Here is a 27254-nt window from a genome sequence, read left to right as displayed (position 1 = left end):
GAGCAAGATTTTAGGAAGTGTGCCATTAACAACAAGCGTAGGCCTTTCGTCCGCCGCTCCTCATGTGGAATGTACAAGTTCTGTGGCTGCTGAATAAATCGCATGTGCTCGCAGACTTTTGACGATGAAGTAGTGAAAGATATTCTAAAAACATCTACGCATATGCTGGCTGATTTTGAGCTCACATTGAATGGTTTTCATCGCAAACAAAATGTGGGGAATCAATAAAACCTGGTTCCAGCATCAATACATGTGTTATATCTGAACACGGACAAAAACTATGAAGCAATAAAAAAAATTCAATATAATCAAACATCTGTATATGTGTGAGTTTTGTCCTCAGTCAAACACGCTGGATGTGTTTTGTGTGTACTGAACGCGAGAGTATGCTTGTGTGTGTGATTAATCGGCTGCACTTCAGAGAAAAAGGTAGAAATCCATCCAGATGTTCTGCAGCTGGGTGGATCTGGTAGTGAAGATCTAGACAGCATCTGTCACAGGCCAACATTTCTAATCTGTCCTGAACATTAGGCAGAGAGCACTACAAAAACATCACCGGCCGCATGTGCCGCTCAGTTCACAATGTGCCGCTGGCTCGAAAGTTTGGCCTCAAGAAAGTAGAAAATGAAACGAGAAAAACTAAAAATATTTATAAAAACTATGAAGTGAAGAAGCATTTTTAACTATTCTTCTGTACTGCTTCTGAACTCTTCTCCTGAGTGCGGCTGCCAAACTTTTATAAAGCTAAGCGAGGGCTAACTGAAGTTATTAGGGCAGAGTGCCCGAGGCTAAAGACCAGCGCTTTGAACTGGAGGTCCAGCAGAGCTTAGTGAGGTCAAGATCTGTCACACAGCTAGCAGAACTAACATCGCACCGCTCTGGACCCGCGTTTTCTTCAAAGAACTTCAGCTGTGCATTAAATAGAAAGAAACATTATGTATTGGAGCTACCGTTCGCACTCCTATTTATATCATAGCAATTCAACATGTAATGACAGACTACAGAAGTTGAAATAATCAAACCTGTTTACACAAGATGCAACCCTATAAACTCACTCTATATTTAGTTATAGCTGTTGCTGCTACCACAAAATACTTCTTGAACTTTTAGTTTACTTTTCTAACGTTGCCATACTACAGCGTTTCAGAGCTACCTTGGATCAGTGTTAAGCTAACATTCTCAGTTAGGGAACTGTGGGAATCATTCCTAGCTGACCTTGATGGTCTCTAGATATCCCCCTTCCTGGGTTCATGTGCCTAGTTACCAGTTGGTCAACCTCGTGCCCTGTGAACTGACCCTGTCCTCCCTGCGAGGTTTGAAAGAAAAATAAACCCAATCCTCCGGGGAGCGCTCCGACTAACAAGAAAACTGCTGGCCCGAATCTCTCAGAAGTGCTGTGTTTTCCCACTGGACCACTTTCAGCTTAATAAACATCTTAACTAGCCAGAGGTCCCACGGGAGCTGCTGGGAAATCCTCTGGGCAGCCAGAGCTCAGGAGCTGGCCCTTTATTGCATCCAGGTGGCTGTTAAAAAATGCTAGCCGGTCCTAAATGTCCAATAAAATGCAAGTGGCACCTTCGGGGGTGGACAGGGTCAGTGCACCTGTCTGTGGACGAAAGCTGCCCTCGCTCCCTCTTGTCCAATCAGTTAGATGTCACACTCTGCACTGTGTTGTGCCACAATCATGCCCAAGGTAGCCTTTCTGAGCGGGCCTAACACACACCGGCACAGGGGCCAATGAGGGACTAAGCCAGAGCCAAAGCAGTCACATCGAGATGCAAACTGACTAAAAGAATACATAAAACAACCAAAAACAGATTCAAAACAGGCACGAAGAGACACACAACTACTGCAAAGAGAACCAAAACTACTGAAAGAAGAAAAAATGACTTGAATTATATACTAGGCGAGACAAAAGTACAACAATGACATGCAAAACAACCACCAAAAGTCACAAAATGACCACAAAAGATGCAAAAACACAATAAATATGCAAATGATCGCAAAGGCAGAGAAAAGCTGCAAAGCGACAACAAGCACCTACCACAGAAATACACAAAGTGCCCGCAGAAACAGAAAAAAAACTACTTAGAGACACAAAAAACTACAAGCATGCGTTAGCCATGTTTGTAGTTGTTTTGCGACTTTATCCGTCGGGATGTCTTGCTCCTATGTAGGCGGGCGGGGGTCTTTAACATGTCTGTTCCCAGGGGCCCATTGTCTCAAAATCTGTCCATGGCTGTTAGCGAAACTATCTTCTAAAACATATTCAGAAGTGAAAGACCATTTTCCTGTTGTCATGAGGTCCCCATCAGATGAATTCCAAACCTTTCACCCTGTTGAATAAATGCACAGCTAACTGGTAAATTAGGGGGATGCTAGATGTAATTATGCCCAATCACTTCCCGTTTGTTTACGACTACTTCACACGTATGTGAACGGTGGCAGCAGCCTCCCTTCATCTGCCCAGCCTGTCCAAAGGGAGAGTTAATTGTCCCGCAGGTTGTGGAGAGACCTGGACGGTGTATTGGGCCTTTGATCTGACTTGAAAGGAGTTAATTGATTTCTGTGTTACAGGGGAAGAAAAAAAAAAGAGATGCTTGCTGGTCATTTCACAACATGTGCAGGAATATCTGAGAGAGAAAGAGAGGGGAAGGGAGGGAGGGGATGAAGAGAGAGATCACCTCACACCCGACTCCATCCTTGCTCAATTACAATAATTTGACTCACATGTGCAGGCCGCCATGGCGGAGGGAGAGAGGGGAGGAGAGCCGCTGTGTGGGGGAGGAGAGGGGATCCCTGCTCGGGGAGATCACTCATCTTACCTCGAGCGGTGGTACAGAAAGACAGATTTGATGTGAGGCTCTCCTTGGAGCGCTGCCCAGGGGGTTGTCAAGGTGGCGGGTTCCGAGAAGACCACACGTCCAACCTCTCACTCTGACACGTGATGATGTCAGCGGAGAACAAGACACAACAGACTGTAGGAGGTAACTGGCAGAGCACGTGTTTCGCTGCCTGTCTCTCTGTTTCTTTCGATATTGATTTTTCTTACAAAACCTTTCCTGTTTAAGGTCATGGAAGGTTTACCCTGTCCCAGCATGCACTTGGCTGAAGGAATCACATTGTGTTTCCTGTTTTTTCTTGTTATGAAAATAGGAATAATGTGAACATTAGCCTTTACATCTTCTGTCAATGTGATTTGCTGCATCACCTGCCTGAGAGTCTGTTCACCACGGGTCCAGGTCTGGTCTGTTTGACAGGTTTCCTGCCTTCACTCCTTCACCTCTCTCTCTCTGGTCACCCCTGCTCAGGGGGAAACGGGGCTGTCAGAGGGAGAGTGGCAGGCTAAGCCTGTCTTAACACAGCACCTCAAACCACCTCATAAATACAGGCTTCCTTTTCCAATTTCCAAGCGGCCCATCCACCTCTGTCTACATGCTTACACACTGCTCCATGTCATGTGCCGGGGTGTGAGTTTAAAAATGACCACAGGACATCTGGCCGACTCACAGAGGGTGGGGCTTTGATGTGTTGCGCTGCAGTTCAGCTCGACTTTGTTGAGCGACGCAGTACTGGAGATCCTAAAGAGCCTGATAGGCTGGAGATAGAAAGGGAGTTTAAAAGATGCTTTAAACAGTCGACATGTGTCACGCTGAGACACAGAACCGCATTCAACTAGTCCTCTAGCCTCTAAACGGCGGCATAGTTTACAGACAAAAAAGAGGTTGTTTCCATTTTGATTTTAGAATGTAGTCTCTGAAAATCATTAATATTTTCCATATCGTAAAGTGGAGTGAAAGTGAAACCATGTGAGGCAGCTTTTTCATGGGTGATGCTGGGCAGGGCTCATGAGGGAGTGATATTTTTCGCAAAGTTTTTCTGGAGCAAAGGTGAAAAATGCAATGTTGCTTGTGCAGCCTGTGTGAGTGCATCTGGATACATATGGCGTACTGTATATATGCACTTTATGCGCAGCGGGGGAGGGCTGTTGGAGGCTGTCACTGTGCTCTAGGGCATCACTGACATGAGTGTCACCTTCATGAAGGAGCGTGGAAGCTGTTCCCTCTGCAGAGCGCTCTGATTTCAGCGGCAGAACAGAGGAGTTAACGCGAGCGCTCCTGGAGGCTTGTCATCTGCTCTACGCTTCATTAAACACCTGTGAATACCAAAAGTCATTAGGAATGTTGGTCAGGAGGAAAACAAATAGCTGCATTGTTAGCAGAATCCATAAGTTCACAAACTTAGCAGGAGGAGAGCGTAATTAACAACGAGGACATTAATCCATTAATGAGTTTCTAATACTAATTACACCTGCAAAAATGTGCAAATGGATTCTGACAATTTAATTAGTTGCAAATGACACATGTGAGCTGGAGTGAGAAGAAAGTGATGTTCTGGTATCGAGGTGTAAACTCTGCTTCTGGATCTGGCAGCAAAGTGTTGTTTAGTTTGTTAAAGAAGAAAAAAACACCTAATTAAAGAAATATATGCATGAAATGTTGGATAATTAGTAAGTTAAGGGTTGCGCATTTTAAAGTAATGAAAAACAACTTCCACTTTTTCTTCTGTTCCTTCAAAACAATTCTCTATACAGGTGTAAACAGAAATAACAAATATAATAGTCACTAATAACGTGTTCACAGAGCTGATCTGTTCTACTCTTAAAGACCTGACGCAGGAGAGCACTTCTGATGTGGGCGTGTGTCGGGGGGGAAAGGCTCCTGCTCGTTGGTGCCGTACGCTGCTCATGAAGGACTTTGTGATGGAGAGATGCCTCTGCTGGAAATGAACATCAGAGACCTGTTTGCGTGGGATGAGGCTGCTCTTTCTGTCCTGCATGACTGCGACTCACTGTCAGCAGCACGCTCCTGTTTTACCAACAAAATGAGAGTCACAGCTAACAGACTTTTATGAATTCATCTCAAGGACATTTATTAGCTTGGTTTACTTTAGGCCAGACGCTTATGTATTCGAGCAACAAAACATACATTTAGGAAGAAAAAAATCTATTTCAAGATAAATAACAAAATCTTCTCAAATGTATTGTGCACAGTTGTACATTATAACAAATACATTTAGTACTAAATCATTTAAATAAAATCCATTAGGTAAAAATACCTTTTTCTCTTAAATTACAAAATAGTTGTTTTTTTTCTAAATTATTTTACAAGTATTCACATGATCCTTTCAGTCAGTAGTGTTTCAGTCGTTGTGTGTCAGTCTGGCAAGGTGAGACCGCAGCGTGGAAGGTCACACAGCGATGCTCCGCTCTGTGCTGAAGTTGTAGTAAAACTGCATGAGAAGAAGAAAAAACAAACGATTAATACAACATGTGGTAAAAACAGCATAAAACACAATTTAACTGCACCATCTTAATACCAAATAAATGAAGTAGGCCTATATATGTTTACAAAAGTAAACTGAGCACAAACATTTAATGTTCTACACTGAAGTTGAACTATAGCTTAAACATGTATTGATTAAATACGAATCTCTTATAGGCCAAACATTACCCCGACAGCAGAGTGATCGTGAGAGGGTCGCCCAGAATTCACATTGAGAAAAAAACTAACAAACACTGCCCCCCTCTGGCGAAGCCTGGGCATTACTCTTTGATAAGCAAGAGGGCTTCAAACTATAATGCTCAACTTACTGTATGTGGCATTACAAGCAGAAAAGGGTATAATGTTTGTTTTTTCACTGTTTCTATACATCATTATTTAACTTCTATTTATTAAAATGATAATTTACTGAGTAGACATTTTAAACTTTGTTTGCAGGAAGTATATTTTGTCATTAACCCAAATATAAAAAATGGTGTTGATATTATTCAAAGATATCGCACAATTGCTTTAGGCCCTGAGAAAGACCTATAGGAAAGAGGCCAGCGTGACAGATCTGCAATAATAATTAGAATGTGTTCATTGCCATTACAAAATGCAGTGCTTTGCCTTCAGCTGAATTCACTTTGGAACCAAAGCAATTGCTGGCCTTCAAGTTACATCACATTGGAAATATTCTTGAGTTTTACAAAGTGACGACAACAGAGATGTTCCATTTGGGAAAATGAGAGCAATGGAATTGGATTGGTATTTAATATTGTGAGATAACCTGAGTTAAGGTATTAGAATCAGTATCATTGAGAAAGCAGTATTGCTGATTGCCCAACATTATTAGCAGTTCCAAAAAGTACTTAGACTTGTATCTTATATATTATCAAAATCTATTTTATGAATTAAAATGATTGAAAGAAATACCAATTTATTATGCAAGTGACTGGGGAAATGTAATGATCTACAATAACTAACAGTCTAATGTTTGATTACATATTTATCAAACTCTTTATAACATGTCACATTAATGATTTTGATGTGGGTGTAGTTCCACTTTCTGAACAGTGAGGTTTTGTGAAACAAAGTAGGGCGCACTTCACCAAGTTAGACAGTTGTATTACTGCAGCATAGCACTAGGTGATGCTGTATGATCACTGAAATACGTTTCCAAATCTCGACCAGAAGCCATGGAGCCACAGAGGCTCGGACCGGGCTCTCACAATCACAATACCATTGTCCTGATCCTCATATACTTTAGCGTTACGCAGCAGCGTGTCACGTATCACAAGACCTTTAGTTGAGCAGAAATGTTGCCCCCCACAACACAAAAATTCTGTCTCAACATCTGGCACGGTAAATAAATAATCCCGTGTGCACGTGTATGTGTGTGTGTGTGTGTGCTGATGATGGATGGGGGAATGGGGTGTTATCAGGGAGAGCATGTATCAATGTCTGCCAGTTTTATACACAGGCTGACAGGACAGTGACACACAAGAACATGGGCGGCAGTCACCCAGACGAGCCCAGCTTCATTTCCTGTCCCTGCTCCACTGCCAAAAATATGTGACATGTTGTCTTCATTAATTCCACCTCTATTTGGAGCTCTCCCACTCACACAGCCCGGTACACCACTGCCCCTCCATACATTCACACAAGCATGCACAGAAACACACATACTGGACACACTCCCTACAAACACTGAAGGCCCATCATACATAGGTGCTAATGAAAATCTTGTCATGTGTGCACACACACACACACTTCCTTTCCACCCTAGCATGCTCCCTCGGAAAATCATTAGCCAGCCGCCGCCGCTGCCGCCAACAACATTTTTCAGCAGAGCAAACTACATAAAGATGTCACTTTAAATCGCGTACTAATTAACACTTAAAAAGACACAAATTAGATATGCGTGGCTAAAAGCAATTATAATATCCGCAAGTTTTGTGAGTCATTTGGGAAATGAAAAGAATGCCTAATTGCTGGAACCAACATCATCCGAGACATGGCTTAAGTGATGCCTGTTAGGAAATGGTCTTATCTGCAACTGGGGCTGTGATTACAACAGTTTTCCTCAATTACATGTGCATATGTATAATTCTTGAAAGTACATCTCTTTCATGAATCTATATTTTTGTAATGGGTTTAGAAAGAGGCAATTAGGTTCTTTGCTGAAAATGCCTCCGGTTACTAAAGAGGGGGAAAAGAGCTCCACAGTTTAAGCACGGACAGTGACCTCTTCTGGACGACAGAAGAAGAAGAAAACGCTCCACAATCTTCAGAAATGAGGGTACCGATTGATCAGATTGAACTGATATTCTATAATGAGGTTTTTATGTTAAAAAATGTGTCTCTACTTCTGCAGAAGCCTTGATGATGAAGAGAAGCGTGGATACTATTTTTACAGTGTACACCTGATGTAGAAAAACAAGCAAAACTAGACAAAGAACAGAAAGAAATAACATACCCATCACTTTCTAAAAGAAACACCTCTGCTGTCCAACGTGTTTGCAACAATCTCACCGACTATATCCCCCCTCTTGTTCTGCAGATATCATCGAGGGATAATAACAAGGGGAGAGAAGTAAGAATAACACAATGGTGAGGGATGCTTCCACTTGGAAACTAATTATCAAGCTAAGCTGTGACTTCATCCTCATCAGCCTGGCCCCACCATTAATCTTGTGCTGTCGTCCACTTCACTAAATCCTGTGTGTTACACTATCTCACATTTACTTCATCAGCTCCAGCGCGGCTGTAATTAATGATTTCTCATGCCCCTTCCCTTCCCCAGCTCAGCTCACCATGTGTCCTCCTGCTAATCACACTCCCTGAGAAGGAGAGGAGAGGAAGAAGGAGAAAAAAAAAAGAAAAGACAAGAGCATATATGAGCAGCCAGCCCGTCTCCCACCCTGGAAAACACACTCAAACACGTATACGCCATTAATACCTTCGCTGACAATGAGCTTCATTCAGATGACCATATGACAAGATGGCGACTCTGTGTGATTTGGATAGTATGTGACAGAAGACAGAGGCAGAGTGCAGAACAGACACCCGGTTTGATGAGGGAGTGTTTGCTCTGTAACACATCTCAAACCCAACAGCACCTGTTCTTTTACAGTGGTCTGTCACTTCCTGGCAGTTCTGATACCAAGATACCGTGCTAATGAGAGAGAAGGGGGGGTTGTCACTCTCTTTAAAGCACACACACACATGCACGCACGCACACACTCCCTTTCCTTCTCCTGCTCTCACGAACACACAGGCTGCACACACATTGTCTTCCTACGGATGCCTGCAGGCTACATTGTTTCATCAGAAATGGGGAGTACTTTGTGGAGCTTTTATTTGCTCTGCATGAACTTTTTCGCTACTGAAAATGAAGCCGATTGGAAACTTGAAAAGTGAAACATGCAAAAATCTGACCGGAAAAAAGCTCCCTAAAACCTACAGCGCTGTGCGAGGTGCTAGATTGAGCTGTTTGAGAAGAATTGGGGAATAAAAGTCAAGTGTTTTTGGAACAGGAGACAAAGCTTTTAGTAGAGAATGGCTGCCTCGCCTGGCCATGCTTTTATTCAATTGGGGTTTAGTGGAGCCAACAGGGCCTCACTGTCTCAGACACTTAATTACAACCCCAAGACCGTTTGCTTTGCATTCTGGGCCAGCGGCGTCAGTGGCAGCCGAGCGTTGCAGCCTCTACTCACTTCCTCCTCGATCTCTGCCAGGGATTTGATCGTAATGCCCATTAAATTGACTTGCTGCATCTGAAATCAAAAGCAGGGAGAGGAGGAAGAAGAAGAAGAAAAAAAAACACACACAAGAAACATGGCGGTTAGGCTCATGGCTAAGTAAGCATGCTTAAAATCTTTAATCCTCTCCCTCTCGGTGTCAATACAAACGGGGCTATAGGGACAACCGCCGCCAGCCAGCCAAATGGACTGCATTGAGCCAGCTCTGCCTGACTGCACACATTCATCACTCAGTCTGGAGGAACAGAGAGGAAAGGAAGGAGAGCAAAGGAGAGGAAAGGAAAAAGAAGAAGAACAAGAGAAAGTAAAGGGAAAGAGAGGAATTTGAAGCGAAGGAGTGGAAAGGAAGGAAAAGGGAAGGAGAGGAAAGGACCAGGAACAGGAAAGGATTAAGGGCTGTATACAGGAAGCAAGGAGCACGACCATAATACACAACAGGTTGCAGAACAAGTAGTTGCAGACTGACCTTCATGACCCCTCTCATATTATTTGAATAATGCAATCATTTGGCATTTTGTTCCTCAAACAATTTTTACCTCTTTGGGATTGTCACAAAACTTTTCAGCGATGACAAAGGGCACGTCGTCCAGAGCTGCAAAAAAGTAAGAAAACAAAGTTTAAGGTTGACATAAAATATATATTTATTACTCCCTATTCTTGTTTCTTAGTAATTCCACAAAACTAAGCACAGGTTTATAAAAAGGCAAAGCTATGAACATCCCCAGCCCCCCCGACACCTCCCCTCCCTCCGTCTACAGAGACAAGATGAAAGGCTTTTCTTTTTAATTCTGTGCTGTATTTGAGCACCTCCACTCTCTCCTCCAACCCAGCCCTGCCCCAACCCTCCTCCACTTTAATTACTCTTGATTATTCCTGATTCCATCTTGTCTGAGAGATGTTCACCGCGGAAACAAAGACACGCTCACACAAGGCACAGAAAAGTGGAAAGAAGAGAGACAAAACATTCACCAGATATCAAATTTGCATGAAAATAAGCCACACTGTTCAGCGGGCAAAAAGTGGATTGAAATGAGGACTTGCCAAGAGCGTGGTGGTATAATTAGCATTTGACCAAACAAACGAGCTTCAACAGAGCTATAATTAAGCAGGCCTGTAATTAAGTGTATGCCCTTTATCATAATGATCGTGGTTAAAATGGTGTGATGGCTGCCAGTAGATTATTAATGGTGTAACCCCGTACTGCATGCATCCTGCACTGGAATCAAGGTGTCACGACTGTCAGGCTAGAGAGCAGCCCTTTGTTTATAAAATACATTAGGGCCCAAATTAACACAGGGTGACAAGGGACACAAAGCCTCGCGTTTCCAGACTGAAGGGAAAACTGCAGCTGCTTGGCTTCATTATAACACTCCCAAATCTGGAGGCACAACACTTCCTGCCGTTGGCTTCGACACGAGCCCCAAATATTAAGAGGCCAAGCTTCCAACTAGTGTTCTTTTACCCACAGGCCATCAGGCCGCTGGCACGGGGAAAGGAACTCATAAATGTAAGCCGAAGCTGTTCATGAGTCATCGTTTTGGAGCCGACACTCCTCTTGGCCTTTCCTGTTCACAGCAATATTCCAAAGTAGGACATTCTAAAATATCCCTCACGTTGACACTTATGTGACTTGCTTTCCTTTCTTGGTTATTACACAGATCCATGGTTTGGCACTTTCCACACAAGTGTAGTACAATGTGATCTTTGTAATCAAAGCATGACCCTCACCCTCAGGACCACCGGAACGCGTATCTAGTTTCTTGGCTTCCACTCATCTCCCACAGATGTAGTCATAACAGGAGTCTACAGGCACGCTCTATCAGGCTATACTTAGACAAAGCAGTGCTTTGAGCTAATTAAAATGTCAATAAAAACAATGCTAACATGTTAAGCAGGTTAAATGATATAGCCATGTTTACCATGTCACTTTACTGTAGGTTGGCAGTATTTGATAATTTTCCCCAAGAAAGGACAGCTCATGCCTAATACCAAGTATTGTACCAATGTAAATGTTGACCTGCTGATGGCGCTACATGGCAAACAAGGGATCATCAAAGTTATCGCAATTCATCCAGAGGGGGGCAAGAGAGCTTGTACCAAATTCAAAGGCAATCCATCAAATAGTAAATAAGATATTTCACATAAAAACTGAAATATCAAAATCATGGTGGAAGGGAATCACCAAAATCATTACTATTAATCGACTTGGAACAATTGATGTCTGTAAGACAGTTAATGGCAATCCATAAAAGGCTGTTGAAAAAATTCAGTCTGGGTCGAAGAGGTGGACCGACCGACCGACCGACATTGTCATCCCTATAGCTACTAGCATGGCTAAAAATTGCTAGTAGTGAAATGTTTAGCTTCCTTTTCCACCCACGAAAGGCTGTTCAATGCCCAGCCTTGACAACTACATCCCTGTAAAGCCTCTGGATACATGGCCATCTAAAGCAGAAAGCAAACCAAGGTGGGTCCAATGACTTGTTTAAGGTCATAAAAACAAGTGAACAAACACGCACTACCGTGTCACTGTGAGCACCACAGCCAGGCAGAGGCAGGCAGGGAGAATACATTTAAATCAATAGCCAGCAACGGGAAGCCGAGATTGTAGCTGCTGATGGATCTGCGTGGCGCGGACAGATGAATGCAGAGCTGAAGGCCACAGAGTTTCTTTATTGCTCAAGGATTACATTTAAAACCAGATCTCACTTTGTATTCCACCACCATCTATACTAGAGGCTATCTTACATCCAGATAAATGGAGAGGCGCAGGTGATGACTTGGTGGTAAGAAATGGATACCACGGTGAAATCCGGAGGTGCAAAGGGCAAAAATAATGTAAATCCAATCTTCTGACCAGGAATCCCACTATGAAGCATGTTCGAGCCGCTCAAATGGCCAGGCTACAGTCCATTAACTCATGACTGTATTGCAGTGTAGGGAATTGGGTGGTTTGGAGTATGTGAGCGCAGAGAATATGAAAACATCTGGCAGGAATTTTGGTACGATGACTATCATGATGATGATGGTGGTGGTGGCGGCGGCGAGCGCAGAGGTGGCGTTAAGTAAGGAGGACCCTGTGGCTTGAGTGATTGTAGTGTAAAGAACGGAGTCAGCACGGGCCCCGTGTGGATCATCGCCTTATTAATGGCTCCGTCAGGTGCGATGAGCAATGGCTGCATTGTCATCTCCAGCCCCTGGGCACAGATGAATGGCTGTTTCAGGGCGGGAAGGGCTCCCTCGTACGCTGGGCTGAGCACTAATCCCTCACTCTTCCATTGTTGGATACACTGTCACCCAGGACTTCAGCAGCGCCATACATTGCATTTCCAGGGTTTCTACCAGACATGGCCGCGCACACAGGCTTACATACAAAACACACACACACACACACACACACACACACACACACACACACACACACACACACACACACACACACACACACACACACACACACACACACACACACACACACACACACACACACACACACACACACACACACACACACACACACACACAAACTACACTGAGCTGCGATCCAGACACTGACGACTTATTGAAAATATGCACGGGTGATCAAGCGTACCCCATTTGACCTGAACTCAAGAGTAACACTTTAGGAATGTTGATGGACTTTTATTTTACACTTCACTAACCCAGCAGAAGAGCATTGATCTCCGTCTACTTTGATTACCAGGCTAAATCTGACTCGCACCTGAAATAAGTGAGAAAGCCACGGCCAGGGGAATGAGCCTCTATTACGTTTTGCTGATTCCTATTGTCCAGTAAGATAAAATAATAAGAGATAATAAGTAAAGCCGCTGGTTTAAGCTCCATCTGGAAGCGGCTGCATTTTATATTCCAAACAATTGGATGTTGTCTCCTCTCTTTGTGTAGCCAGGCTAGACATTGCCATACCTTTCCTGTCGGCGTGACTCTCAATTTGAGGCGGATTCTTTATGCAGACCATGGAAATGCTATTCTAGTTGCAGACCCTGCTCTCTGTCACCGCAGCAGATAATGGTGAGTAGATGAACAGAGAGCTTGAGGAGGACCCTCTCTGCCCACTCACAGCCCTTAGCCCCTCTCTGACATGAGAAATAGTGCCCAGGCCTGACAGCATCTCGGAGACATATTGTAGTTTATTTTGTCGCCCGGGCATGCCATCTGTGCCATTCCAATAGAGGGTGTGTGTTCAGGCTGCTGCAAGAGAGAGGGTGCGAGGCTCCGGGTCCCTCAGTAGCTCTGCAGCCACGGCAGGTCATTAGTCAAATTGCCTAATGAGAGAGAATACAAATGGCCCCCTACCCTGACAGGAGGAATTTTGGAGGTGTCAGAGCTCCTGACCCGTGCTATGAGAACAGATGATAGCGAGTTGCTATTTTCAGATTATTTTAATGACTATGGCTCTATGAAACCCATTCTTTTTCTTTTATCTTTTCCCCTGCTTCCTCAAGCCCTCTCGACAGACGAGGAGTGGGGAATAAAAAAAAACTTTTCAATGCATTCAAACTCTCGCTTGCAAAAGTGGAAGTGTAACTTTTGAATTATTTAAAAATGTTTACTGGAGAGTCAATTAACATCCTAAAAAGCGCAATAGGTTGATACTAAAATACGTCCTGCACTGAAATGATGTTGAGGGTTTCTGATCATCTATTTTTGTTTCTGCCGGCTTGTTTTCCCAGACTGACTCTGTGGTGTGTGTGTGTGTGTGTGTGTGTGTGTGTGTGTGTGTGTGTGTGTGTGTGTGTGTGTGTGTGTGTGTGTGTGTGTGTGTGTGTGTGTGTGTGTGCTTCTGTTGAAATTCTCCTGACAGCGAGTCAGTTGGTTCATACTTAAATATTAATTTCATCTCATCCAAATGTAAACAAATCTAAATGTTTCTAATGCCAAGAGTGGTATGCAACACATCTAGCGGATGGATGTGGGTATGTTTACACACTGCAGGCTGGGGCTTCTACACACTCATGTTTACAGAGAGAAACTGAGGAGAGAAAACAGAAAAGCGGCACCAAGGGACTGAAAAGAGGTTGAATCATTTTACACAAGCTTGCCGTCCACATTGAATATATTTCAAAAGAAAAGGTGCTGTATGTTCTATATTAGCCCACTTTGAAATCTTTGTGAAATGTTATAGATGCATCATCAAACATTGTGAAAAAACAATAACCATATAAAATATTCTCTACAGTCTACTCAGAACTGCAGGGCAAGAGCAGAGTATTACCACAAAGTGAACAAACACGGTTTGTTTTTAGATCAGAGGACGACCACCATAGAAGGGAATTAGATTGTTCAGAGACTACTTTAAAAGCAGATGTGTGTTTCAGTGGTTGGCGTCAACTGAGGATTTCTCTACTGAGATGTGCACTGTCATAACTACACTGCAGCTATGTACACATGACAATACAAGCTAAAATGATAATTTAATAGGTTTTCAATTTATGAAGCTGCAGTCACCTGTAACCTTCGTTGAGCTAGAATTGTAGTTGTGTACAGCTCTTGATTTATTTTATTCTTTCTTATGATACATGTTAAGTAACCGTTATTGACAAACCATCTATTCATATTGTTTATTTAGGTTTTGCGTAAGGGTCAGCCAGCATAAGATCTGTTCTGCGTCTTTTTCAATTTCAGTGGTGTGCAAATGGTTTACTGTGAATCTGTGTTTTCACTTTATTGTGCACGACCATCCGCAGAACAATTTAAAATGAAATTAAATAAAAAGTTACGTTTTATATTATCAGTAACACAATGAAACATAACCTCAACATAAACTCTAAAAAAACAAGCAATAGGCAATGGCATATAAAGCAAAAGCAAAATCCAATATTTAAAAGAAAATGTCTTCACAGAGGGATGCAAAATGGCAAGCTTATGTAGAATGACCCACTTACTTTTCCATCTGTGACAAGCAGTCCTTGAAATGTGGTAGTGGGTAGGGAGCCAGGAGGCAGCCCCAGTCGGGCGCTGCTCCATCAGTCTTCCAGAAAGTGGGCAGAGCCAGCAGCACCTATGGTGAGCCGGCCACAAACACTGCTGCAAAACACAGGGTGCTCCGAGGGGGTGTGTGCTATCTTCTCTAAAACAAGCACTGTCATGCAAATATACAAGATATGCAAGCTGTTATTGTGAAACACCAAATGTTAGGTACCAAAAGTCTTCAGTGATCTGGTATAATTACTAAAACTGTATTCACTGTTTTTAAAAGCGGCCAGTGCTAAATAGGGCTTCTCACTAGCTATTGAGAGCTCTGGTGGAATTAAATGGACAATCAGACTTTAATCAGCGGCACCGTGTCTTTTAAGACATTGCCATGGCACTGACATTGATCCCCAGCTGTGGCTGCTGGTAAATGTGCAGCAGAATGTGTGTATAAATGGGGTACGCCTCTCTGGACAAGTGTAAAAGCTGGCAGAGGGCTGACAGTAAATTGCATGTGCCGGATGGGACACAGCAGAAGGCACAATTACACAAATCCCCTCTTAATTAGCGGTTCTGTGGGCAAACTAACCCGTAATGATGCGAGGGATGTGGCGAGCCCCAGAAATCCTAACAAGAAACACTCACCAGCACTGGAGACCGGGTCATATGGCCTCGGCTCCCCTCAAGTTGCGACTGACTCGTGATCTGTTTTGATCAGCGCAGCTGCAGGAGAGGATTCCCACGTGGGCCCGCTCCCCTCCACCCCTAGCCCTCGCTGAGCTGCTTGCCCTCTGGACTGTGGGTAAAGCAGCAGGCCCTGTGTGGTTGTGGTGGCATTATTAAGTTCTCCATGCTCACAGTACCAGGCAATGTAAAGTGGCATCTCACACGGTGAGTAATGAACTGTGCCAGAGTGGAAGCAGGAGGGATGACAGCCAAAGAGGCCTCCTTGGCAGCCACTAACCTGGGCATCCACCAATTTATCATCCCCTAGAACCAATCCACCAATGCTGCGCTGCCATTTGTCATTAATTATGCTAATAAGGAGACCATTACTCTCCTGATGAAACAGGCCATTGTTATTAGTATAATGCATTTACAGTTTGATACATATGCATTTGCTTATTGTGTGTGGATTAGTGGATGAAAGACATTTTGGATTACTTAAACCAAAAAAATGCAAGCACAACTACAGAGGAGCCCGGACTTTCCTGTACACACTAATTAAGTATTAAAATGACAGATACTATTTAATAACAATGCACTATTCCTTGCACCCTAACATAAAAAAGGCCCCAACATTATGTAGACACTGATGTGTGTGAACTTTTTCACAGCAGACTTCATGGCTCTAAGCAAACCAGTCTGAGCAGAACTATTTAATATAGCTTCTGAAAGCCCCAGATGCCCTTTTCCAAAACGACTTCATTCCCAGAATCTCATTCTGCTTTCTAAATCACACCACAGTATGTATTAGAAGATCATTAATTACAAACTTAACAAGTCAGCAGAGCCATTAAAAGATCTTTAAGGCATATTTGACCATAAATCTCCTTAAACTATATTTAATGACTGGATTTTTGTGAAATATTTTTTATCAAGTTCTAATTAGATGTGTGATAACAAACCCGGCTGTACATGGGGCAAATGAGGTAGCCGTGACAGGCCCATCCATTGGGGCTGTCCACGTCTGGACACTGAAACTAATGGAGCACTGCTTCTATCTCAGGGATGGAGAGAAAGCAATGAGGGATGAGACTCCAGAGTCCAGTCCGGCCTTCAAATGCACTCATTTAAAGTCTCTTATTTGACTGTAATAAAGGTTCAAAAATGCCTAAAGGCCTCAAGGCTCCAGTCAAAAATTCCATTACGATTCATTCAGGATTGATCCGCAAATACTTAATGGCACCGTCACACTAGGATCGATCATGTTTCCAAAATAACCTGGATAGTCTAATCGGGGTTTTTGACATATCGGCGGGGCGAATGCCAACAGGATTTTCTTGTAAGGGTGTTAAATGTGTTAAAATCCGAAAGTGCTTTTTGACTGAGGAGACAAAGATGAATAACACACAACAGGTTGGTATTTTAGTTATAAATTAGACAATAATGTTTCAGAAGTTTTCCTAAGTTTTGCCTTCAGAACAGAGTTTCTACATTCAACTTCTTAAGTTATCTGGACAATTTAGAATTTAGAAAAACTTGTTTGTTTAAACACATTTTTCCAAATTAACAACAAAAAAGACTTGTTTTGATTCTTTGTAGCCTTTATTTAACCAGGTGAAGCCCCTTGAGATCAAAAGATCTCTTTTTCAAGGGTGACCTGCAGGACATTAGTTACACATGTAACATAAAAACAACAGAACAACAATAAGGATGACATACAACATAATGTACAGGGTACAAATCTGTTTTCGATCCGACAAAAACTTCTCAGTCGAGAAAAGTATAAGAACATTTGTGTATTTCTGACAAAATGTCAGAAATACAAATTTTTGTATTTGTTTGCTTTCTTTCGACCAATCACATCTGGTTTGATTTTTTGTCAATTGTTTGATTCAGTTTTGCAGTATTCATGCCAAAAAAGAAGGCAAGTAAGCTGCCATTTAAATGTGGATAATGCATTAGCAGCTCAGACCTAAATCTAAATTTAGAAGCCATCAAATTATCAAACAGAAATTCAGCACTCCTCCTTCACAGCATTAGCTGAGTCGAGTAGTAAACAGTGTGAGGAACTGCTTGTGTTGGTGTGTGTATACGAGTTTACATTAGGTGTAAATACTATTCTCCTGCAGATCTCCCCCCCCCTCTCTGTGTTTAGCCTTTTGCTGACCAAGGGAATTAAGAAGCAAAACGTGGGTTTTAAGAGCGTTCCTTTCATGTCTTGATGTAAGCTTTGGCATTACTTCAGACATCAAGATCGGTTTCATAGAAATCCCATTCCATCTAAAGTAAAAGCTCGGCAGTAAATCTGCCGATACTCCCCCATAACACTACCATAAATGATTCATTCAGCTCGGTTTAGCTGATGCAAAACAGAATGTTAGTGAATTGTGGATGGAGCCTGAGCTGCGAGAGCAGGACCAACCCTGCTGCTTAGTAATTTCATCAATCTCTGGGAGAAAAAGAGAGGAGAAAGGAGAAAGAAGAGAACGGCGTACACTAATAATAACTTTTGTGTCACTATTCAGAGGTCGTATTTTTTAATCCCTCAGCCTAAAGAATTGTGTTATTCTAAAATATAACCCCAGCGGTGCAGAAGCGGTTGAGATCCATCACTGTGTGAGATAAGAGCCGGCAGATCGCCTCCCTCTGCACAGCCTTGCCCAGAACTACACAGAGAGATAAGATGGAACTTTTGTTTGAAACCTGATGAGAACCCTCTTAATGAAAGTGCGCCGCCAAAAATAATCTTTTTTCTCCATGTTAGTCAATCAAGAAATGGTGTAGTTTGGGGGAAAAAGAGGAGAAAGAAAGTAATTTTGCATAATCAGTGAGCACCATCTGGAACAATTAACCAAATTCCACAGAACTCAGAGGATCAGTCATATTGGCTTATTAAAGATCCAGAATTATACAAGTAATAAATCCTTGGAAAAAACGAAGCGTACCCCTGCCTGTCACGACTATTTTAACTTCAAATACAGTGGAATACTTGATAAGGCTGAAAAGAGGAGATTAATATATGCAAATTATGTCGAGCATTTAAAAGCCCCCCAACAACTGTCCTGTTTCCCCCCCCCCCCCGTCTCTTATTACAGGGCTTTATGTTTTATTCATACACCAACTCACCTGTCATTTCATAAGCTATAATATTATGAGGGTATTATTAAACAGCATAAAGTGGAGCTTTAATTGGAAAGCTCCATTGCATTTTCCAATTATTTGCAGCAAATTAAAAGCAGATGCACATAGTTTAATAAGAATTCTAATATTGTAATATTGTTTCCTGAAAATCAAAAAATCACTGTCATCCTGCCAAGATATTTTGCAAACCCAAGTTAATTTTGAGCCTCCTATTTTTTCCCTCCGCCTCCTTCCCTCTGAAGGATGAACTGTCTAGTGTCTGTTAATTGAAGTTCCTCTAATGGATATGAAAATAATTGCTCTCCATATTACGTTAGATCAGGGCCAATGTCAGGATTTCTTTTTGATTAATGCAATAGATATGTAAATGTATTACTTTTTATTACGTTTACCTTCTTATCAGGTGGATGTCTGCTGAATACTATATATGTTGTTCTGCAGGTAATGACGAGAGACTGCAATGCCACGCGTCACACAGGTTTATTTTAGAGTTTCTGCATTTTTTCAACACTATCACATTTATTTATATCCAACATATGCCTTTTAGACACATTCCATGATGCACGTTTAATTACCTTTAAGCTATCCTGTTTTTCTGTCAATGTATAAATAACAGACGTAATTGGCAGAGGGACTTGGCATGGATCAAAGCAACGTGGTGGAGAAAAGCAAAAGGTTGGAGCGGCTCTGCAAACTTGATAACTTTTCAAATGAGCTTGAACTGTCAAGTGAACGAGGGCTGCAAAATAAATGTGAATTAGTTTTTAATATTCTGGTAATAAATGTCAAAGCACCTGCACATCACATCTGTACATGATGTGACTGCGGATGACAGATTTCCCAGACATGTTACCTCTCCTCCCCTCAACTCTCTCTCTTTTTTTTCTATTGGGTTTTTGTTTTGTTGGGAAGTGACGGAGGGTTTAATCAAGAAAGCAGGCAATTCATCAATCCTAAAGAAGGCGCCTGTACAGCCCTGACAGAGCGCACATGGTTTTAGACCAACTCGAACCTGGCCAGCTGTCAGCCCACACACACACACACACACACACACACACACACACACACACACACACACACACACACACACACACACACACACACGCACCCCCCCAACCACACACACACACACACACACACACACACACACACACACACACACACACACACACACACACACACACACACACACACACACACACACACACACACACACACACACACACACACACACACACACACACACACACACACACACACACACACACACACACACACACACACACACACACACACACACACACACACACACACACACACACACACACGACAGCTACCAGAGCTAACAATTAACACACATAGGCTGTCGGCTACGACCTCACACTTGGTCCGCAGGCCATCACATTGTTAATGAAGGGAAGTTGTGTTCTCTCGCATGCACAGTGTGATGCTGTGAGGCTGACGAGTACACAGTCTGAAGAAATTAAAGCCAAGAACCATCTCGGGCTAACTCCATTATCCACTCTTCTTTCAAATCACGCAGGGACACATGAAGGTAGAAGGAGGCAGCTGCAAAGGACAGTTTTCCGGAGGTAAATGATGACTGCTGGCAACGCACTGTACAGTATGTGCATGTTCTTCACTGTCACTCAAACACCGTCCCTGTGGATGTATCGCACACCCGATGCCACAAAGCACTCAGCTGTGTGTTAATGTGTGCTCCTTCAGGGTCACACGTTGCACACTTGTCTTGACTAACTTATAATATGACTGTCACAGCAACAAAATGATGTATTCATCATTTTTTTAACACATCTTTTGGGATGGGGGCATACAAAACAAAAAAAGGAGAGAAAAAAATATTCGATTTTAATAAGTAATTTTAAATTCTTATATATTTTTATATTTAAAAAAAACAACGTTTATTTAGCATTGTAATCATGTGCACTTCAGCTATTGTTTAATACCTAGGCTTGTGTTAATAAGGCAGGGTGTAATATGGCCATAGCCTGGGTGTGCCTCTGCCTGAGCAGCAGGAGGAATCTTCACCACATGGTGTCTCTCTCCAGCTGGATAAAAAGCTCGTTCTCCTCATGCGAATCACACGCTCTTTTAGGGCGAGAGCGTCTCAGCCGGCTCTGACTCTGTGGCTCTGATGCGGCCGTGGTTAAATCTCTGCTTCCTAACGAATTAGCCTCTCTTCTGTCTTAGTCCTGCAGCATTGTGCTTTAGTAGAGTTTCTCTCCTTGACAAAGAGAAGGAAATCCGTCCAGTGCAATGCACGGTACATATGTAAGTATGGCATGTGATGGATCATCTTTGACATCTGTTAAATGTTCTCGAGTGTAATGCCGAGCTCCTTTGGGAAGTCACGTTCGCTCAGATAAGCAAAGCTCTGTACAGTATCCATCAGTGAGGAGATCTAGACATAAAGCATTTGTAGATAAAGCACCAGAGGAGCCGCCTTTATGTCCACATGGTGATGCTATTCAGTGGAGATAGAAAGCCCAAGAGTTGTTTTTTTTAATAAAAAACAAAGCATTTTCTTGCGGTACAATGGCCAAAAGTAAGCATTCTAACAACCCATGTTTTTATAGGCTGAATAAGTTGACCCTGCCGTCAGCTTTTTCTTAAACCTGGTGGACTAGTCATAAAAGTCTAAATATCATCTCAACCTATTTGTGGTCAACTTTAACAGACAAAAAGTGACGTCTGCTAGTTTGGCGTTTTTTAAGCAATCATTTTCATTTTGACTTTCTTTTTAATGTTATTAAATATAACATCGCTGTCACAAAAGGCTTTTGTTACCCTGGAACGTGAGGTCATTTTTAAACTTCATGGAAAATAAACCTAAATAATATACAATTCTAAATACAAGACTTGTGCTGACTTGGATACATTTCGAGTGTGAAGCATTTACCAGTCATGGTGTAGTTCCCACTGCTCTGGGGCTCAGAGTCCTGCCGGGTCGGGGTCTTCCTGTGCCCAGAAAGAAAGCAACACTGTTTCAATAAACAGATCAACATTATTTCCCCAGACATTATGGTAAAACATGAAAGGCGCCATGTCAAGTTTCTATGTAATGAGCATTATTATGTTCCCTGACATATTGCCCATACATTAGAATAGAATGTATTTAGTATGGAAGCCTTGAACTGCCTCCTTACACTAAGGCTTTTTTATCTCAAATCAAAACAGAGCACTGAAATACCAGGATGAATCTAAAGAGGAGAAATATGGTAAAAGTTAAAGCGTGCCTCAGCTGCCCAGGGGCTTGAACAGACCGTTAGCGGGGGGGATTGGAGCAGGATCTTGTACATTCTGGAGGAACTGAGCGATTCCATTATTCAAGGGAAGTCTGCTTTTCTTTTTTTTACGTTTCATGGCCTTGTATTACAGAAAACAGCACAGAATGCACTTTGTGGGCAGTTGAAGTTAACAAACCATATAAGATTGAAATCCTCATCAATCAAGCTATCATGAATTACACCCTGTGACTCACCCCTACGGATCGATAAATCCACAGCAAGCAGGAAAAAAAAAAAATTATTCACAGCTTGGAGGGAGCTGCATAACATGACATGTTCTGGAGGTAAAATGAGCTCCGGGATGGCATTATAAAACAAATGATCTTATAATGATAATGCAAAGTAGTTGGCAATATCATTAAAAATGGGAATTGCTTTGATTGGAGGACACGCAGGCGTACGGGATTGTTGTTGAAGAAAAAGAACAAGCTAGACAAGAAGAATAAAACGATGTTGAATTATGAGAAGACACAACAGATTCTGGGAGTGAGCAGGTGTGGAGTTAGGAATAATGAGCCGTGTTTTGTGTACTGTATCATGTTCTGTATTTGGTCTGTTTATGGAAAACATAATAAGTCTTACAGGGGGGGGTACAATTTTTGAAATTTAGGACTAAAGACAGATCTGCATATTCCACGAGTGTTGTGCATGAGTTGTGTGGCCTTATCTCTTCGCATGAGATAAATAAATGCAATCATTTCCATCAAGAGCAATAAAACAAGACTTCTGACAGGCAGTGGTATTTATGAGCTGAAGCCTGCAACTCAGATTTATTTGCAATGAAAGGGTCGACTTTTCCCCTCCTCATTTACATCAGCATTTGGCCATGTTAAATCCAGGCCAATGGTGAATTTTTAAAAAGGTTGGCATCAATCTTGTGGGAACGATTGCCATATTCAACGCAGACTTCTTTTACCTTTCAAAAGGTTGATTCCACTGCTCAGGAAGAAAGGTACGCATCTTTCAAAGCACAAAGACATCCCAAGGACTGATACAGCGTGTGTGTGTGTGTGTGTGTGTGTGTGTGTGTGTGTGTGTGTGTGTGTGTGTGTGTGTGTGTGTGTGTGTGTGTGTGTGTGTGTGTGTGTGTGTGTGTGTGTGTGTGTGTGTGTGTGTGGGGGGGGGGGGGGTTTAAATGTCCTTTTGGTCTGTTTTGTTAAATTAGTACGCAGAATAAACAAAGAGAACAGAGAAAGAATAAGTCTGCCGATTGATCTATGCATCTGAGAACCACAAAGCAAAGACTTGATGTAAAACCAGGGAATTGTGCTCATGAAATGATTTTCTACAGGCAACCTCGAGGGTTTCTTTTCCCATCTGTTTGAAACACAAAACTGTCTCAATCCAAATTGGTGATTTCTAAATACAATTTTAGGTGCATTGGAGAGGGTAACATATGGTAAATCAATTAGACATCTAATTCTTAAAACAAAAACATGGCAAGTGCATTTGCTAATCAACAGCAGTGTCGGCGCTCTTATTATGTCAGCCACTGGAGTTTTGACAACAATTAATCCTCATTTCAGGCAAGGAGAGCCATATTGACACATATTCCTAATTTGAATATTCAATTATGGAGTAGTTCCTCATCAAATTAGAGTAAAACTGGGAACACGGCCTGAAAGATTTACACAATTACGAAGCAGATCAAGAGTCTTATGTTCCCATGAAATCTGCCGCAGTTAAAATCATATTAGCTCTGCGAAGCAAACCACGACACTAAGGATTACTCGACAACACGAATTACAGTTCAACAGATTATTTTGTTCTTTAAATTGTTCCGTGCGGGATAAGGAAAAGAGTTGTCTCCGTTATGGGAAAAAAGTGGGAGAGTCGGTGGGGACAGACGAGCGGTAGTCAGCGGAGAGGTAAGATGAGGATGAGAGCAATATCGGCGCAGCGATACAGAAAGCTGGGAGCTCTTGTTTTGACACACATCCAGCGTTTCCCGTGACAACATCTCCACACCTTCCTCTATGTGCCGACAGTGCTGCTTTGTGGGAGCTGCTTTCTCACCCATCATTATCCTCCTTTAAGCTCTGTGTCAGCTGTTGAAAAGAGGATCTCTCTGAATTTGGTGGCAAATCACTGCACATCACCCATCAGATCTCAGCTAATAATTCGATCATTCTTGGCACCGCGTCCACGTCCGTTTGCTTGATCTACGCTACTTTTTCTGCAACTTTTTCCGAACACAAGAAAGTAATGAGTAAGATTGAAGGGGGAGTGATTGTTCTTCAACACTTCTGAGATGTGTCAGGCGCACACTGACAGTCGCGGTGTCTCTGTCTCGGCAACAGTCGCGTGCGGTGGGAAGTCTTGGTTAACCAGCAAGCAATGAAAGCTGATACAATACTCCTGCAGAGTGTCACAGGTAAAAGACAGCGCTATCTCAAACATATTGATATGCATGCCAATTCTGACACTGATGACTCTCTAGGCTTCAAGGAAAAGCCAACTCTAGTGTGAAATGATAAAAAAGAGAGATACTCAGCCTTGACATTTTTATCGCTGTACAGTTTGATTTAAAAAGTGTCCGTGTGTACAATAGCCTATTATTCTAAGAGAAATGTCAAAAACCTTGATTCTGAGTGAAGCGAAAGGAATTGCAATATTAGAACGAGGCTAATTTATGCTAGCAGTCACTGTAGAGGTCAGATATCAGCCTCAGCAATGACAGTTTTATCAGGAGAACAAATGGCAGCGTTGGCCAGGAGAAGGAAGGAGGGGGATACTTTACTGGACACATTAAAAGGCTGACCGGATGGCGCAGGTTTCTCACATTATAAAGTCGGCTGATATGCTCCGTCTTGACAGAGAACAAGCCAAAGTGGTTGACATCAAGCTGCAGCTATGAATCAAAACAGAACGCACTCGCTGGGTGAGGCGCTTTAGACAAACTTGATAAAGGGACATTAAACACACAAGGTTCAAATGCAGCAGCAGCAGCTTGTATAACAGGTCTGTACCAGCTTTAGTGGTTCAATATGGTGAGACAGCCAGAGCCAATAAGAAATAAGTATTGTAGGTTTGAATTTTATCCTCGATCCTACTTGATAAAACAATTCCTTTTTTAATTCCTCCGATTCTTTTTGCAAGGTTGCAGGGTCTACCAATTAGAATTAGAAACGTCCTCAGACTCCTCTAATAACACACAGCATTAGGTCTATAACCCTTTTCACATTGATACCAGCCAAAGCATAAAAGTATGATGGAAAACCAGTGGGGCCGATAGGGTCAAGAATTCTTTATTATTATATCAATATTATTTTTTTAGTACTTCCCAGCAGTATATAACAGTAATCACTTTACGATTGAATCAATTCAATTAATGGGATCAAGCAAAAACGCTGGCAATGGATAGATGAATGGACAGATGGATAGCCAATTAAAAATAATGAATCAATCAGTTTTCAATTTTCACTTTCGTCTCTATAAAAAAACATTCATAACATTGCTGGTTATATATATATATAGACATTTTGTATTCATTGGGATAAACCCCTTGAGATGCACCATCTCGTTTTCAAGGGGGTCCTGACAATAGCAACAACTTACAGACATACATAAACAAAAAGACAAAAAGCAAAACATGACACACAAGACAAACCACATACAGTCTGTCAAGTAAAATTCAAGCAATGCACACAATCATTACAATTTGAGACAGTCGAGCAAATCAGTTTCATCAATATCAGTTTCATTAACTAGAGAATGCAATTCCTGAAGAAATTGCTAGTGGGAATGCTTTATGCTGAAAAGCTGACGCTAAACTGCTATGCTGAAATGTAATGTGTTAGAAGAAAGTGAAGAATTTAGATTGAAATGAAATGTGTAAGAAGAAAGTGAAGAATTTAGATTGAAATGAAATGTGTAAGAAGAAAGTGAAGAATTTAGATTGAAATGAAATGTGTAAGAAGAAAGTGAAGAATTTAGATTGAAATGATACATGAACACTGGGGGCTTGAATGTGTGATGAGAGAAGAAAAGAAAGTAAAAAAGGCTTGGAAAAGCAGTAGAATATTTGAACTGCAAACTTCTGAACTAAGTTGATGGCGAATGATCTGTCACCATGGCAACGACATTTGATGACACCCCATAATATGCTTAGATGCATTGATGGCTGCATCGTTACCAAACCTGTGAAGTCTTGGGCTGTTTGTAGTATTTTCACTGAAGTTATGAGAAAACCGTGTTTCCAGGCGAGCATTTTGTTGCCATGGTAACGGCAATTGAAGAAATCTCAAAACTGTCCCGAAGATGTCTTCAAGGCTGGACTGTTAGCACACTTGTGAAGTGTGTGCACCTTTTGAACATTTGCATAGGCGTTATAGCGACATCATGTTTTATGGCGAGGGATGCGTTTCCCGGGAAACGGCATATGGTGAGATCTCAGATTTGGCGTAGAGCTGTTGAGGCATGGACCGGTGATATACAAGTGAACATTGGGGGACGATTGGACCGTGTCCATTGGACTTATACATTACATTACATTGCATTTAGCTGACACTTTTATCCAAAGCGACTTACAATAAGTACATTCGACCAGGAAGACACAACCTTGAAGAAAACAGAATCATATAAGTACATCAGGTTTCATAGAGCCAAGCATTTCAAGTGCTACTCAACTGGCTATAGATACGCCAGTCCTTTGTTAGTATATAAGTGCTCTGTTAGCAGTTCTTTGTTAGTAATTCTATCGCTCGAGGTGGAGTCGAAAGAGATGAGTTTTCAGTCTGCGCCGGAAGATGTGCAGGCTTTCTGCTGTCCTGATGTCAATGGGGAGCTCATTCCACCATTTTGAAGCCAGGATAGCAAACCCACGTGTTTTTGCTGATGGGAACTTGGGTCCTTCTCGCAGCGAGGGTGCAGCGAGTCGTTTGGCTGATGCAGAGCGTAGTGCACGCGCTGGGGTGTACAGTTTAACCATGTCCTGGATGTAGGAAGGGCCAGATCCATTCGCAGCATGGTATGCATGTACCAGTGTCTTGAAGTGAATTCTAGCAGTTACCGGAAGCCAGTGAAGGGAGCGGAGTGGTGTGGGAAAATGTAGGAAGGTTGAAGACCAGACGAGCCGCTGCATTCTGGATGAGCTGCAGAGGTCGGATGGCACATGCAGGTAG

The 27254-nt window shown here is 42.3% G+C and overlaps 1 protein-coding gene across 2 annotated transcripts in view; it reads right to left on the bottom strand.

Moving 5' to 3' along the window:
- Nucleotides 1-4903: 4903 nt before the first annotated feature.
- Nucleotides 4904-27254, bottom strand: part of LOC117452005 (multivesicular body subunit 12B-like) — a 37884-nt gene continuing 15533 nt past the window's right edge. The window contains exons 7-11 of one of the 2 annotated variants that reach the window (XM_034090407.1): nucleotides 21744-21802; nucleotides 9622-9677; nucleotides 9041-9100; nucleotides 7801-7878; nucleotides 4904-5292 (exon numbers count right to left, since the gene is read on the bottom strand). In XM_034090407.1, the coding sequence (XP_033946298.1) occupies nucleotides 7804-7878; nucleotides 9041-9100; nucleotides 9622-9677; nucleotides 21744-21802 (250 nt within the window). In that variant the 3' untranslated portion in view covers nucleotides 4904-5292; nucleotides 7801-7803. The remainder of the gene's footprint in view (nucleotides 5293-7800; nucleotides 7879-9040; nucleotides 9101-9621; nucleotides 9678-21743; nucleotides 21803-27254) is intronic. The other variant, XM_034090408.1, reaches the window with a different exon arrangement.

Source organism: Pseudochaenichthys georgianus, chromosome 9 (assembly GCF_902827115.2).
Source record: "Pseudochaenichthys georgianus chromosome 9, fPseGeo1.2, whole genome shotgun sequence".
Taxonomy (NCBI): Eukaryota; Metazoa; Chordata; class Actinopteri; order Perciformes; family Channichthyidae; genus Pseudochaenichthys; species Pseudochaenichthys georgianus.
The sequence above is the reverse complement of the archived record's forward strand: the minus strand, read 5'-3'. Positions and strand labels throughout refer to the sequence as shown.